At 39.7% G+C, this 15,138-nt stretch overlaps 3 protein-coding genes across 3 annotated transcripts in view; 1 reads left to right on the forward strand and 2 right to left on the reverse strand.

Moving 5' to 3' along the window:
- The window catches only part of LOC113020659 (immunoglobulin lambda-1 light chain-like), a 49,673-nt gene that overhangs the window by 10,819 nt on the left and 23,716 nt on the right, over positions 1-15,138 (forward strand). The window lies entirely within an intron of this gene.
- Positions 323-3,671, reverse strand: LOC145428450 (uncharacterized). The gene is made up of 4 exons (XM_080300649.1): positions 3,486-3,671; positions 3,165-3,363; positions 2,975-3,065; positions 323-525 (listed from the first exon to the last, which is right to left on the reverse strand). The coding sequence occupies exons 1-4, from the start codon at positions 3,638-3,640 to the stop codon at positions 323-325; spliced, it is 648 nt and encodes a 215-aa protein (XP_080156775.1). The 5' UTR covers positions 3,641-3,671.
- LOC113037419 (serine/threonine-protein kinase pim-1-like) lies at positions 10,184-14,998 on the reverse strand. The gene is made up of 9 exons (XM_026194460.2): positions 13,569-14,998; positions 12,940-13,176; positions 12,689-12,814; positions 12,471-12,565; positions 12,285-12,332; positions 11,982-12,200; positions 11,712-11,892; positions 11,455-11,625; positions 10,184-11,365 (listed from the first exon to the last, which is right to left on the reverse strand). The coding sequence occupies exons 1-9, from the start codon at positions 13,627-13,629 to the stop codon at positions 11,274-11,276; spliced, it is 1,230 nt and encodes a 409-aa protein (XP_026050245.2). The 5' UTR covers positions 13,630-14,998; the 3' UTR covers positions 10,184-11,273.

Genomic DNA, 15,138 nt, shown 5'->3' on the forward strand with positions numbered 1-15,138 from the left:
CCAAGAAAAAAAGAAAGAAAGAAAAAGAGAGAATAGTTTAATATATTCAAAACACATTCTTTTCTTTTATTTAAGCTGTAGCGAGATTCAGATGGACAAAAGAGAAAGAAAATTATTACAGATTTGTTTTATTAATCATGAATAAACTTTATTATACACAACTCTAAATTTCAGTTGGTCTTAGTCAGATGTGTTTTTAATTAAATCCTGCAACACTGTGCTCGCTGCCATCACTTTATATCTTAGTGTGCAATTCAAATATATACTTATTACAATATTTTTCCCCCTTAACTCTCAACTCGCGTTTTTAAAATGTCTGTGATCATATTTGTCCGTTGACTTCTGTCTGGGCCTCGAACGATTCATCAGACAGGTTGGCAGCCTCCAACTGATGCTCCAGACTTTCATCATCGCCTCTATTCTGATCAACTCTTATCTTAAACTTAGTGATGAACTCATTACTGGCCAGCGCCTCCTCCTTTTTAGGGCATGTGGGCTTTGATAACAGCCGGCTTTCCAGTCGCTCTCCAAACAAAATTCACAAAACATTTCTTATTTGGTAAGCTTGTTAACAAATTTTAGTTCAGTTTTGCTGAAAGTTATAGCATGCATCAAGTAAGAAGCAATTGGTTTTTAAAAAGCATATACATTCCCCAAAACATTTTTATTATGTGCATTTTGGAGAATAAAAGATTGTACACAATTTCCCTTTTTAAAGTAAAAAGATTATTAAGTCTAATTCTTACTTATTCAGTAGATTAAAGTGTTGAAACATCATTATTCATAAAATATGCACATTACAAAATTAAAGTTATTCAAAAACTACTCAAGTACTTACTCCAATACTCACATTATTCAAGTAAATTTAATTTTTGCCAATGTAATGTCACATAAAATCTTAATCTGAATAAGGGATTTGAACCCCACTGTCATGGCCAGGGGATCAGCAGGCCGCTGACTAGTAGTGTTCTCTCTCTCTCTCTCGCCAGGGCGGAACTCATGGTGGGTTCACGCCCTCGGCCCACGCCCCTCTGAGGAGGAAACACCTGGGCCTCATCAGTGCAGCCAGCATTTAAGCCAGGGAGTGGCTTCTACTCATCACTGGATCGTTGTGTGTGACTTGCGTCAGTGCAGCCCGGCTCTGAGCAAGTTCTCTTTTGCTTCCCTGTGCAAAACCTCTAACGTGTGTTTCCTTCTGTACATAGATCCCCTGGACCCGACTCTGCATCCCCCGAGCGGTGTTTGGAGAGAGAGTCAGAAGAGGAGCAAGTGTCTTTTCCCTACCTGGATTTCCCCAGAGCCTTTTCCCTGTCACCGCTTTGTATATAGCACTATCCCCTGCACTGTTTGTATATACACCTGGTGGAACTGTAATAAATACAGACTGTGCCTCTGAGTCCTGCGTGTGAGTCCTCAAGCGAACCGTGACACCCACACAGATGAGAGCTTAGCAGTGAAGCTCTCTCTTAAAATTTGAGTTATAAAGTCAGAAGTTATCACTGACAGAGATCCATGTTCTTTTAACATAAGAAAGAATATTTGCTGAAATTGACATTAATCCAAGCCCTTAAAACGCCATTTTGGATTAAGCATTTCCTTTTAGAAAAGTCTTCAATGAGCAGGAAGCTCCAGTACTGAAAAAAGAAGCCAACATCAACTGCTAAACGTGCTAAAAGTAAGTAAGTCCCCGTAGACTCCTATGATCAAAACACATACAGTATAAAAGTTATAGGTTACAGATCTGAAAAGTAAAACAAATGTCAAAGTGCAAAAAGACTTATGGTCCCATAGAAGTCTATTCCATTTGCCTGGAATTAGGTGAACACCTTTGTGACAAATTTAATGGCTCAGTCATTTGTTTCATGTCATATTTAATAAAAGACTGACATGGTGGCATGTGGAATTGTCCATTTTGCACATATTTGGTCATTCTAAGCGTCAGAAGGGGAAAGATCATTCTGGGAATGCCTACTGGCGAAGGATGTGTGACTGACAAGTCCAGTGTGTGAAGTTTAACTACAGTCTAAGGAGCTTGGAAAGAAAAGCATCTGGACTTCTTTAAGTTTCTTGAAGATGTTTCACTTCTCATCTGAGAAGCTTCTTCAGTTCAGAATTTCTTCAGAGAACTGAAGAAGCTTCTTGAATGAGAGGTGAAATGCTCTTCAAGAAACTTAAAGAAGTCCAGATGCTTTTCTTTCCAAGCTCCGATGACCTGAACGACTGAGAACCTTAACAGACAGTTCTTCCCTTCATTCATCATGCCTGATTTCAAAACACCAAGATGGCAGTTGTGAAAACACTCATCTTGAGTCTTCATGGGACTATGGTGAGATCAGTTATGCCTCTTATGATGCTGTCCCAGACTTCAAAGCAGTATAAAACATGTTTGCAGCCTGTAACAACTGTGCATGCGGTTATTTTTCGTTTTAAGATTTCCGTGTTTAAATCATAATAAGATTTATTTTTAATTTTAATTAACTTGAGGTGAGTCAGATTCTTTCATTCAAGTCACTGAATGAATCTCTTGACATGTTTGGGGGTAGGTGCCTTTTGTAGCATTTTAATGCAATTATCTGACAGATTATATGGTCTACACCATAGGTGTCAAACTCTGGCCAAATTTGGCCCGCAACCTAATTACATTTGGCCCGCGAAGCCATACCAAATTACTATTAGAGCTGGCCTACTGGTATTATACAGCTAATATATATATTGTTTAGTATTAAGCTTTGCTTGTTCCATATTCAGTTTTTCAGCAAAATGTGTTTGAGTCCATAAGAAAAGATTCATTCTTATATCTGGAGGAATAAATATATTTCAATAAATATTAAAGTTAGCCCGCGACTTTGATCCAGTTTTGAATTTTGGCCCACTGTGTATTTGAGTTTGACACCCCTGGTCTACACTGTTATTAACTATACTAACACTCTGTTCCAGAGGTCTGTGCTGCAAAGAGGCAAAGTGAATACCGCACCTGCAGGAGTAATGGGGGTCATCAGTCGGTTCAGCTGGATGTTCCAGTGCCGTACCTGTTGACTGGCATTCCTCAGCCTCTCCTGAACCTCCTGGAAACAAAAATCATGCAGGCATCTTCATCAGTGTTGTTTTAGAAGAGCACTAAATAAGATGCTGCTCACAAAGCCAGTCAAAACAAACTTGTTCACCTCCAGACGCTGGTGACTTCTTTGGCGAGATGCCTGCAGATCCTGGAGCTCCTGAGAGGCAGAGTTGAGGGCTGAGGGGGTGTCCTCATCGGGACTGCCATCTGACAGCTCCTGTATGGGGCTGAGGTTTTGCATTGTACGTTGCTGCTCCTGGAGGAGCTGGAAATGTTTCCTCTTTTCATCTTCAGCCTGCAGCAACCTGAAGGAGGGGAAAAAGGGAAGAAGCAACTGAAAATGTTAATACTTCTCATGGATATCTCAGATCTCCATCACAAATAAAATAATAAAGGGCCATAATAAGAGTTAGAAATCCATTGTTACCGCTCAAGCTCCAGTCTGGCCCTCTCCTCCTCCAGCCGAGCCTGGATCTCCATATTAAGGGCAACTTCCAGCTGCTGCTGTGTCAGCTCCAGCTCCCTGATCCTCTTCTTCTGTTGTTCAGCCTCCTTTTCCTTCACCTGCATCTCAGCCTGCATGCTGTCTTTTATCTATGCACACACACACACACAGCTACATAAACAGATGCACCAACAGAGCGGTATAAACTGACCTATTCCTGAATTACCTTTTCCTGGACTGTCATAACCATTTTTCCAAATCATTAAAGACTAGGTGTGAATTTTATAATGACAGTCAACATTTTGCTGGAGTTCTCAAAGATCAAAGTCAAGGAGAAAAGACTCTGTACATAATTGGTGTCAAGTGGAAAACTTTTTTTTTTACCATCACAGCCTCTTTCAGCTGTCTTTCCAGATCCAGCTGCACCTCCCTCTGCTTCCTCCGCTCTCTCTCCTCTGCCTCCCTTCGGCGAGTTTCCAGTTCCCGTGCATGCTGTGAAACAGATGAAAGAGACATTGTTTGCTTTGTGTTTTCACCTCTATCCAGCAGGTGACACTAGGCCATCAGCTTCGAGGTTCAACGTATTGTGCTTTCAGCGGTGCTCTTCTTGATAACTTGGTTGAAGTAAGTGGGTATTTGAGTTCATGTTGCTTTCCTTAAAGCTGTAAGTAATCTGCTCATTCCGCTTTTGATCTTTGGCACCAACAAGTGATTTTTTCCCAGAGAAGTGCTGCTCACAGGAGATTTCCTCCATTTCAGACCATTTTCTATAAACCGGTTAGATGGTTGTACAGTTTCTGAAATACTCAGACAAGCCTGTCCGACACAAACAACAATGCATGTTCAAAGTCATTTAAATCCCCTTTGACCTTCAGCAGGTCATCTTATTAATGTATACATGCCTAAATGCACTGAGCTGCTGCTATGTGATAGGCTGATTAGGTATTTGACCTAATGAGCAGCTCAACAGGTGTATCTAACAAAAATTTGGCCAGTGAGTGTACAGTGGGGCAAAAAAGTATTTAGTTAGCCACCGATTGTGCAAGTTCCCCCACTTAACATAAGAGTTATGAGTTATAAGATGCAGGTCGATGTGTAAAAATAACTCAGTTGTTTGGTGGTGGCTATGGCAGGGCTTCCACAGAGGCCAGCAGGTGGATGAGGGAAGGGGAAGCAGGAGGAGAGCCCCGAGGCGGCCACCAGTCCGAGTGTCAGGTGAACTGAACTTCAGGTAAGAAGTTATGACCTGCAGTCTATCTGGGTCAGATATAAACCAAGTTTAGGTGGAGTTTATTTTCGTTGTGCTGACTTTTTACAGTCAGTTACAATACCTCATACTGTGTGAGCTAGCATGACAAGTTTATACAGATGTTCGGTTGCTATGATGTTACTGATAGTGAACTTTATTTTATTCATAAGGTTAGTTAGTAGAGTTGCCAACAGCTCCTTAAAAAATGGAATGGTCCCTCATTCATAGAAAATATTACGCGTTTGGTATTGAGCTGAGAAGAGACGCAGTTTGTCCCGGACTTCAGCTAGGATGGAAAAAGACACAAAACTGGAGTTATTCTGTCTTTACGCTGCACAGCTGCCTCTTCTCCTCTCATTATCTCTCCTCTCTCTCCTGTTGCTACTTCAATCATGAAACTGATCAATGATCAGCTGATCGTCTCTCTTGTTTGTTTATCACCCACTTTGAGCCAGAAAGAGGAAACCAGCAGATGTCGCGCTAAACAGCAGCAGCACGTTTAAGCTTGATCAGCTGTTGTTAGAATTTATTTAGTTAGAATGTTTGCTGGAGCCACAGCTGTAAAGCTGTAAAGCTGCTGGTCATGATGTCGGTTTGGATATGTGGTGAGAGGGAAACATGAAGATGAAACCAGGAGATGTCCTTACTGAATCATCAGAGCTGAACAGGTGATGGAGAAACAGGTTTACCTTTTAGGTGACAGGAATGAGTTGAAGTTATGAACTGTTTCTGAGAGATAAATAACACCAGGATCCTTTTTTTATGTAGCTGACAGCTGGTAACTGTGCAGGGGCGGGTCTAGCAAAGTGTTGCCAGGGGGCCAGGTAGGGCATTAACAGGGAAAGGTGGGCACAAAGAAATACTTTTCTTTTTTATTCTCATTTAAAATATCTAGCTTTTATTAAATAATTATCTGAATCTTGCGAAGAAAGTTTTTATCTGACGTAAAATGTATGGAAATCATACATATACCAAAAAGACTGTACATCACTGTCACAACAGCATTTGTTTTCATTCAAAGGCTTTATGGCTTTAATACCTGGTGGGCCAATCTGTAGTGAAAATGCCCAATTTTTTGTCCCAGTCCAGCCCTGCAGGTTAATACTGGCAGTGTCACCATGCCAGCTGACTGCATTTCATCATCAGCCAGTGTTGTTCTTGATCAATATTACCAAAGTAAGGCAGCATATAAAGTATTTACTTGCTTTCAGGTTTTATTCAAATGTTAGTCTTTTCAGTTGTTTCTCCACTTTTTTCCTGTTTCAAAATCAAACACCAGTTTGTGAGAAGATTATCTTCTTTTTTTTTTTTAACAGGCATTGGTTTTGCATTGGAATTGGCTAATTTGCCAATTGTATGTTAAAAATGTTCGTATTTTAATATTCAAAAATGTTTTTGCCCAAAACACATGTGCACTACATGTCAGTAAAAATACTATGCAAATATTGATGTCCTTGAATGCTGAATAAACACTGACTGATTGTATCTCTTGTACTTAATCAACACAGTATCTAAACACTTTGCACCGTAGTGGTTAAAATCTCATTCTAATAAGGTTACGGTTATTAGGTTTACAGGGTTATTGAATTATGGTGAACGGTTGGTAGAATTGTTTTTAACATTATCTGCCAATTACATCTGCCACCCTTCTCCAAATCTGTGCCCCTACCTGGCCCCCCCAACAAAAATTTTCTAGACACGCCACTGGCTGCCAGTGCAGTTCATTTTGTCCATTTAAAAAGTACCATGTACAGTGGGGCAAAAAAGTATTTAGTCAGCCACCGATTGTGCAAGTTCCCCCACTTAAAATGATGACAGAGGTCAGTAATTTGCACCAGAGGTACACTTCAACTGTGAGAGACAGAATGTGAAAAAAAAACATGAATTCACATGGTAGGATTTGTAAAGAATTTATTCGTAAATTAGGGTGGAAAATAAGTATTTGGTCACCTCAAACATGGAAAATCTCTGGCTGTCACAGACCTGTAATGTCTTCTGTAAGACGCTTTTCTGTCCCCCACTCGTTACCTGTATGAATGGCACCTGTTTGAACTCATCATCTGTATAAAAGACACCTGTCCACAGCCTCAAACAGTCAGACTCCGAAATCCGCCATGGCCAAGACCAAAGAGCTTTCGAAGGACACTGATAGGTTTGTAGCTTGAACCTATTCGCTGGAACGTTAAGGACAATCTGCTACGCAGCAAAATACAAGACACAAGGCACCAAAGTTCTTTCTGTTACTCATGCATGAGGGAGATCCGGCTAGAGCCAAGTGTTGTCCCACCACTTGACCTCCATCAGACTCTCAGCCAGGTTCCCCACAGCACTCCTTTTATTGTGGTGACATGAATATGCATAGGGTCATTAACATATAGCCTCTTACATTAGTATACATGTGAACAAAGAATACTGTGTGTGTGTGTGTGTGTGGGGGGGGGGGGGTCAGAGTGTGACTGACCCCATAAACGACTTCCCTTAACCTGCTGGTCTGGAAAATCCAACAGTTCATCTAAACAAAAGGCACTTAGACTAGAACAGACGTAGCTACGTTAATCCTACCATAAAACAATAAGACAAGGTACGACCTCTTCCCATGCTCCCAGGATGTAGGTGTGGAATACACACCAAGCCTTTGCAGCCTGTTAAAGATCACACAAGAGCATTTCACCTCTCATTCAAGAAGCTTCTTCAGTTCTCTGAAGAAATTCTGAACTGAAGAAGCTTCTCAGATGAGAAGTGAAACATCTTCAAGAAACTTAAAGAAGTCCAGATGCTTTTCTTTCCAAGCTCCTTAGACTGTAGTTAAACTTCACACACTGGACTTGTCAGTCACACATCCTTCGCCAGTAGGCATTCCCAGAATGATCTTTCCCCTTCTGACGCTTAGAATGACCAAATATGTGCAAAATGGACAATTCCACATGCCACCATGTCAGTCTTTTATTAAATATGACATGAAACAAATGACTGAGCCATTAAATTTGTCACAAAGGTGTTCACCTAATTCCAGGCAAATGGAATAGACTTCTATGGGACCATAAGTCTTTTTGCACTTTGACATTTGTTTTACTTTTCAGATCTGTAACCTATAACTTTTATACTGTATGTGTTTTGATCATAGGAGTCTACGGGGACTTACTTACTTTTAGCACGTTTAGCAGTTGATGTTGGCTTCTTTTTTCAGTACTGGAGCTTCCTGCTCATTGAAGACTTTTCTAAAAGGAAATGCTTAATCCAAAATGGCGTTTTAAGGGCTTGGATTAATGTCAATTTCAGCAAATATTCTTTCTTATGTTAAAAGAACATGGATCTCTGTCAGTGATAACTTCTGACTTTATAACTCAAATTTTAAGAGAGAGCTTCACTGCTAAGCTCTCATCTGTGTGGGTGTCACGGTTCGCTTGAGGACTCACACGCAGGACTCAGAGGCACAGTCTGTATTTATTACAGTTCCACCAGGTGTATATACAAACAGTGCAGGGGATAGTGCTATATACAAAGCGGTGACAGGGAAAAGGCTCTGGGGAAATCCAGGTAGGGAAAAGACACTTGCTCCTCTTCTGACTCTCTCTCCAAACACCGCTCGGGGGATGCAGAGTCGGGTCCAGGGGATCTATGTACAGAAGGAAACACACGTTAGAGGTTTTGCACAGGGAAGCAAAAGAGAACTTGCTCAGAGCCGGGCTGCACTGACGCAAGTCACACACAACGATCCAGTGATGAGTAGAAGCCACTCCCTGGCTTAAATGCTGGCTGCACTGATGAGGCCCAGGTGTTTCCTCCTCAGAGGGGCGTGGGCCGAGGGCGTGAACCCACCATGAGTTCCGCCCTGGCGAGAGAGAGAGAGAGAACACTACTAGTCAGCGGCCTGCTGATCCCCTGGCCATGACAGTGGGGTTCAAATCCCTTATTCAGATTAAGATTTTATGTGACATTACATTGGCAAAAATTAAATTTACTTGAATAATGTGAGTATTGGAGTAAGTACTTGAGTAGTTTTTGAATAACTTTAATTTTGTAATGTGCATATTTTATGAATAATGATGTTTCAACACTTTAATCTACTGAATAAGTAAGAATTAGACTTAATAATCTTTTTACTTTAAAAAGGGAAATTGTGTACAATCTTTTATTCTCCAAAATGCACATAATAAAAATGTTTTGGGGAATGTATATGCTTTTTAAAAACCAATTGCTTCTTACTTGATGCATGCTATAACTTTCAGCAAAACTGAACTAAAATTTGTTAACAAGCTTACCAAATAAGAAATGTTTTGTGAATTTTGTTTGGAGAGCGACTGGAAAGCCGGCTGTTATCAAAGCCCACATGCCCTAAAAAGGAGGACGCGCTGGCCAGTAATGAGTTCATCACTAAGTTTAAGATAAGAGTTGATCAGAATAGAGGCGATGATGAAAGTCTGGAGCATCAGTTGGAGGCTGCCAACCTGTCTGATGAATCGTTCGAGGCCCAGACAGAAGTCAACGGACAAATATGATCACAGACATTTTAAAAACGCGAGTTGAGAGTTAAGGGGGAAAAATATTGTAATAAGTATATATTTGAATTGCACACTAAGATATAAAGTGATGGCAGCGAGCACAGTGTTGCAGGATTTAATTAAAAACACATCTGACTAAGACCAACTGAAATTTAGAGTTGTGTATAATAAAGTTTATTCATGATTAATAAAACAAATCTGTAATAATTTTCTCTCTTTTGTCCATCTGAATCTCGCTACAGCTTAAATAAAAGAAAAGAATGTGTTTTGAATATATTAAACTATTCTCTCTTTTTCTTTCTTTCTTTTTTTCTTGGTGGGTTTTCTTTTGCAATCAAACGCAACATTATACAATTATATAGTATAGTAAGAAATATCCTTTAACTTAATTTAGTATTTGTTTTTTCATTCTTGTTTTTATTGTTTCCCCTTCAGTTTTGTGCTTATAACATGTTCTAATCTGACATATTATGCAGTAAATTATTTTTGCAATAACTTAACAGGCCATTGTGGGAGCCAACATTCACTTATCAAAGACATATTTGTATATTCTGTGGGCTGCTTTATGGTTGTGTCATTTAGAAACATAAGCCACAACAGACTTCCACTGGAGAGTACTTAAAAATGTATTTTTATGTAAAGATCTTTTAATAACTACTATATTAAGAGAGAACCTATTGTTACATGGATTAATTGTACAAACTGTAGAGAAATAAGTTTAAGCATGCAACTTTTTATTCATTTTTAACTGTATAAATGTTTTTATGTTAATACAGCCGCCTCATATCTGTTTCCTCAGTGTTTTTTAAACCATGTACTCCATCTATGAGTAAGAACATGAATAAATTCCTTTCCAAATTTGTAGTTCTTTTTTCCAACACACAGATGCAGGTATTGTTTTGCACCAAGGCGTTAAAGAAATGCTAAGAAAAAATGAAAATACTACGTTGCAACCTGTGTGTGTGTGTGTTTATATATCTGTATCTATATAGATATAGATATATATGTGTATTTGTACCCTTTTTTCATCATCTAGTTTCCTGTGCCAGATCTTCTACTGATCCACTGAGGCAGACATGTAAAAAACATGAACTAAAGCATATTTCTGTATATAAACAGGACTTTAAATCTTTATCAACAGCTACTTTAGAGGAAATTCTTCAATAAACTGCAACCAAAGGCTCAACTCAGAGGACAAAACTCAACCTGTTATAAATAGTGTGACACCAAACTTTCTCTTGTGTAAAGTTACAAATAGGAGTAATTATCCACAGAAGCTTTTATACATAATGAAGTTATAATTCGTCCTGTAGAAATTGTACATTTAAGCTATATAGTTCCCTCTGTGATAACTCTGCTATGAATGCCTCTTATTAACTTTTATGCTTTTACAACCCACTATGAGCAAACACTCAGCAACAGTGGGAAGGAAAAACTCCCTTCTTGAAGGAAAAAACCTCTGGTAGAACCTGGAAATCTGTCTAAACTAGTTGGGGGTTAGAGCAACAGATGCAAGTCTTCAGATCATTTGCAGTGTGACTGTCTTTGTGCACACTTTAACCTGATTCAGTTTTCTTATTTGTCAAAATGCACCATGGGTAAAAAAAACAAAACAAAACAAAATAGTAATGAAGGAGAATCCTCAGCAAAGATGAATTAAACAAGTTTTATTTTGATCCAATTTTACTTTAAGTAAAACACATCTTTATTTGATGACTTTAATGTCATCAAATAAAGACAGTTTTGATGGAGCTCCTGACCCAGCCCAAGCTCTCTATGAAGACGAGGAAAAACTCCCCAGGGGGCCAGATCGATGGGAAGAAACCTCGGGAAAGCCCATTCAAAGAGAGATCCCCTTTCCTGGGATGGCTGGGGGGGTTACAGGAAGTCCGAAAAAGCTAATTTTTTATTTATTTATTTTTTAAGATTGACCCATTCCTGTCCAACAGAAAAAAGAAAGGAGGTTACCACAATGTATCACACTTATATGATAAGGTGTGAATTGTGTGTTTGTGTGTGTTATCTTAGCCAGGGGTGAAGCTGGAGCTCCTCCAGTGTTGGGCGCTTCTCCGGGGCTATAGTTAAACATGCCTCCAAGAAATTCTGGCATTCTTGAAAGAAAGAAAAGATCAAAAAGATGAAGATGATAGTTCTAGTGATCCAAGACATCAGTGAATCTGGAAGTGTGAAGTTTTCTTACCTGTGGACAGACGCTTTTTGATGCTCAGTTTCTTTGCGAGGAACCTCTCGGTACTAAAGTGCCGTGCATGAAGCGCTTCATACAACACCACTCCCATTTGCCACACCGTGGTGGGTCCACACCTGTAGCAGCTCCTCCTGTACCACTCGGGAGGGGTGTGAAGAGGAGTGCCTAACAAACAGACACAATTACAATTTCTTCTAAAACAAAAGACACAAATTGCTACATCTGTGAAAAGCAGGAGCAGAATATGTTACCATAGAAGACGCGATACAGAGATCGCTGTTTAACAAAGCAGCTCAGTCCAAAGTCAATGATGCGAACTCGAGGCACATCGGAGCCGGTCTCAATCAGAATGTTTTCTCCCTTGATGTCCCGATGAAAGATGTGTTTATCCTCAAGTTCCTTTACAGCATCAACTAGTTGCTTCAGAATGACCTGGAAAAGATGAAAAACACAATAATGAGTTAATGCTTTTCTGCCTTGATTGAATGCTGTACAGTCTAAGGCTCTCCCAGTCAACCTACCTTGGCCTTGTCCTCTGGTAAAGTTCTTCCATATTCTGCTTTGTATTTTTGCAGGTCCACAGCGGGGACAGGTCTCTCCAGCACCAGGATCAGCTCTTTGCCAAGGTCGAACCACTCCAGCAAGGACACAGGTGCTGATATTCCCACTGACCCTTCTGCTTCACCTGCAAGTTTAACCATAATGGCCACTTCCACCGAGAGCATCTTCCCGCTTTCATCCTGAAATATTACAACAAAGTGGATGATGAGGAACGCCGCATTCAATCCAGTAATGTAAAACTAATTCAAGTGTTGGACGCTTACCGCCACTTTGCAGTAGACTTTATTTTTGGGAATGTGTTTGATGGCAACCTAGAAGACACAGAGCATTGGTGAGCATTTCCTCAGTATGACATAATGAAAGGTGGAAACACAGCAGACGTCTCAGTTTACGATATTATCCATTATCTGCGTTACTGCCTGTCTTACTACCATCATCTGAACACTTACTGGAAAATGATCTTCTATCCGGTAGCCAGAAAACACTGCTCCGCAGCCTCCTTCTCCGAGCTGGTGCTCCTCCACATATCTGGCTTCGAATTCACCTGAACAGACAAAACAGCAAATCTTGTTTTATTACAGCTGTGACACAAATTACTCTCCTCTGTAGCCTAAATGTTCCTTTTGCCCTTCCCCTGAATATAAAACCCAAGCTGCTTGCTACTTACGTTTTTGGTCTGCCACTGATTTTTTGTCCTGGTCCACATTCCTTTTTTTTTTCTTGGGTGACTCTATGTCGTCTCCCGTGGCCTTTCTTTTGCCATTTTTTGCGCACACCTGTTTGTTGTTCAAGTCTGGAGATGTGGAAAACACCAAAAGCACATCAGCTCACTGGATGATAGACACAAACACTAAACACCAATATCTTAAACCTAGCAACCACACTTAATCTACCCCCTTATTCAACTAATTAGCCTACCTTTACCAGAGTCCAACGAGGAGGATGCTTGCTCCTTGTCACCGCTCATATGGTCAAGAAGTTTAGCCCTCTTTGCTCTCTTTGTTGTGTCCTCTTCATCTTGCACAACCTTGCGCTTCACTCCTTTGACCACATCTGAGCTGGTGGAAGGACCAGCCTGCTCAGCGACCCTCCTCCTTTTCATTGGGGTCTTCTTTTCAGGACTGGCCTTTCTTTTAGCAGTCCTGCTCTTACGATCTATAAACGACAACAACACAGTGGTGAAAAAGAGTCCCCGACATCAAGACTGGAAGCAGTTTGATGGCAAAGAATTTGAAATTGCTTTTGCTTAAATGATCACAAGTTTAATCTTGGGATGAAAAAAAAAACTGATCAGTGCGAGTTGATACTAGGTTTACTAAGTCTTAGATCTTGATGGCACTTGTTGGTCTGTTTTTACTGTTGAGTCCAAGAATAAACTTATTACATTATTTTACCAAAAGACCGGTAACCTTTCTTTGATTAGACATCTTGTATTAAAGCTATTTTCAATTAAACATATGATTCAATTGCTCCAAAAATGATTCACACAGTGTCAACATTTCTAGGATTTGGATTTTACCAGGATTTGATTTTATTATTTTACTTACCTTGATCTCCCGAATCTTTCTTATCGGCTGGAGTGGCAATTTTTCTTGTTTCCTTTTTCATTGTAATTTCGGAGACCCTTTAAAATCGAAAATGTAAACCGTAATGAGCTAAGATTGAGTTAATATTCCTTCAAATGTGCACCCTTCAAATGCTTGACTTTTCTAACTGAATTCTGTAAGTGAGCTTTATAAGTAAACTCTGGAAACTACGGCAACACAACATAGAATCTTGCCTTTCAGTGACTTCACTGACTGCCAGTAGTTCAAAGTAGTTTACAGAAAAACACTGGCAGACAAAGCCATAATATTTCATATAATTCAATCATTTCATATCAATTAAACAGTTTCTTTCATTATCTTTCATCATTTGTATAAAGACCTCATCTATGGATGACAGTATGAAGATTTGTGGTTGACCACACACATTATAATAAACACAGTGTCAGCTACATTGTCATCTGATTTAAAGTATTTATTATGTACATTTAACTGTCATGGTAGTGAGTCTGTGACCCAGTGTTTTGTGTTTGTTCATTTATATTCATTGATTATTCTTATGTATGTTTTTGGTTCTCTTTATTGTTTTCTTCTTGTGTTATATTCTTAGGCTTTAGGTTTCTGTTACTTTGCCTTGCCCCTGTGTCCCACGTGTCATGTCTAGTCACTCTTGTTTCCATGTTCCCCAATTTCTCCCCAGTCAGTCATGTCTCTGTGTCAACTCTGTGTCTTTGTAAAAGTCTCTTGTTTGCTGTTTTACTTTGATAGTCATGTGTGCTGTGTTAGTGTTTTCATGTCTGTGAAGGTTCTCAGTCATCTAGGTCATCGTAGTCTAAGGAGTTTGGAAAGAAAGCGTCTGGACTTGAAGTTGCTTGAAGATGTTTCACCTTCTCGGATGAAAAGAACTTAAACTTTGCTTGAACGTCTTCAAGCAACTTAAAGAAGTCCAGACGTTTTCTTTCTAAGCTCCTTAGACTATGTTAGTGTTTTCAGTTTTCCTTCCCCATGGTCTTGTTGTTTGTGATTTCTCGCAGCTGTGCTCTCATCCTGTGTCTTATTCCCTCATTTATCCCTCTGTGTATTTAAGCCCATTGTTTTCCTCTGTTTGCTGTTGGGTTATCTGTGTATCATCCATGACAATTAAATGAAATAGCAAATGCAACTACAATTTCAATGAGATTCATTCCTGGCATTCTACTGCGGTGGCTGAAAGTAGACACCAAGCATTATCACTGTAACTGATGTAAATATTGGACTTGGAGGGGATTCGTCTGATAGACTGATGCAAACATTACTGTGAGGAAATTTTTGAATCTCCCAATTTTCTTTCTTTCTGAAAGAAAGAAAGTTGGTTACTGTATCACATTTGTATGGCAAGATGTGAATTCAGTATGCGTGTGTGTTTGTGTCAGAGAGGAGTTTATCTGAGCCAGGGGTAAAGCAGGAGGTCCTCCAGCATTGGGCACTTCTCCAGGACTTTGTTAAAACTTGTTTTCAAGACGTCTGAAATGAAAGAAGGACAAGAGATATCGAGATGATAATTCCAGTGATCCAAGCGATCACATTGATTTTC

Source organism: Astatotilapia calliptera, chromosome 4, assembly GCF_964374335.1.
Source record: "Astatotilapia calliptera chromosome 4, fAstCal68.1, whole genome shotgun sequence".
Lineage (NCBI taxonomy): Eukaryota > Metazoa > Chordata > Actinopteri > Cichliformes > Cichlidae > Astatotilapia > Astatotilapia calliptera.

What these genes read in the sequence shown, in the direction of transcription:
- LOC145428450 (XM_080300649.1), bottom strand. Translation starts at nt 3,640, where the DNA reads ATGCAGGCTGAGATGCAGGTGAAGGAAAAGGAGGCTGAACAACAGAAG. An exon ending in GAAGTCACCAGCGTCTGGAG is followed by an intron (nt 3,066 to 3,164) that starts GTGAACAAGTTT and finishes TTTTGTTTCCAG; the next exon opens with GAGGTTCAGGAGAGGCTGAG. An exon ending in GACCCCCATTACTCCTGCAG is followed by an intron (nt 526 to 2,974) that starts GTGCGGTATTCA and finishes TTTTGTTTGGAG; the next exon opens with AGCGACTGGAAAGCCGGCTG.
- LOC113037419 (XM_026194460.2), bottom strand. Translation starts at nt 13,629, where the DNA reads ATGAAAAAGGAAACAAGAAAAATTGCCACTCCAGCCGATAAGAAAGAT. An exon ending in GAAAGATTCGGGAGATCAAG is followed by an intron (nt 13,177 to 13,568) that starts GTAAGTAAAATA and finishes TGTCGTTTATAG; the next exon opens with ATCGTAAGAGCAGGACTGCT. An exon ending in CTCGTTGGACTCTGGTAAAG is followed by an intron (nt 12,815 to 12,939) that starts GTAGGCTAATTA and finishes CCACATCTCCAG; the next exon opens with ACTTGAACAACAAACAGGTG.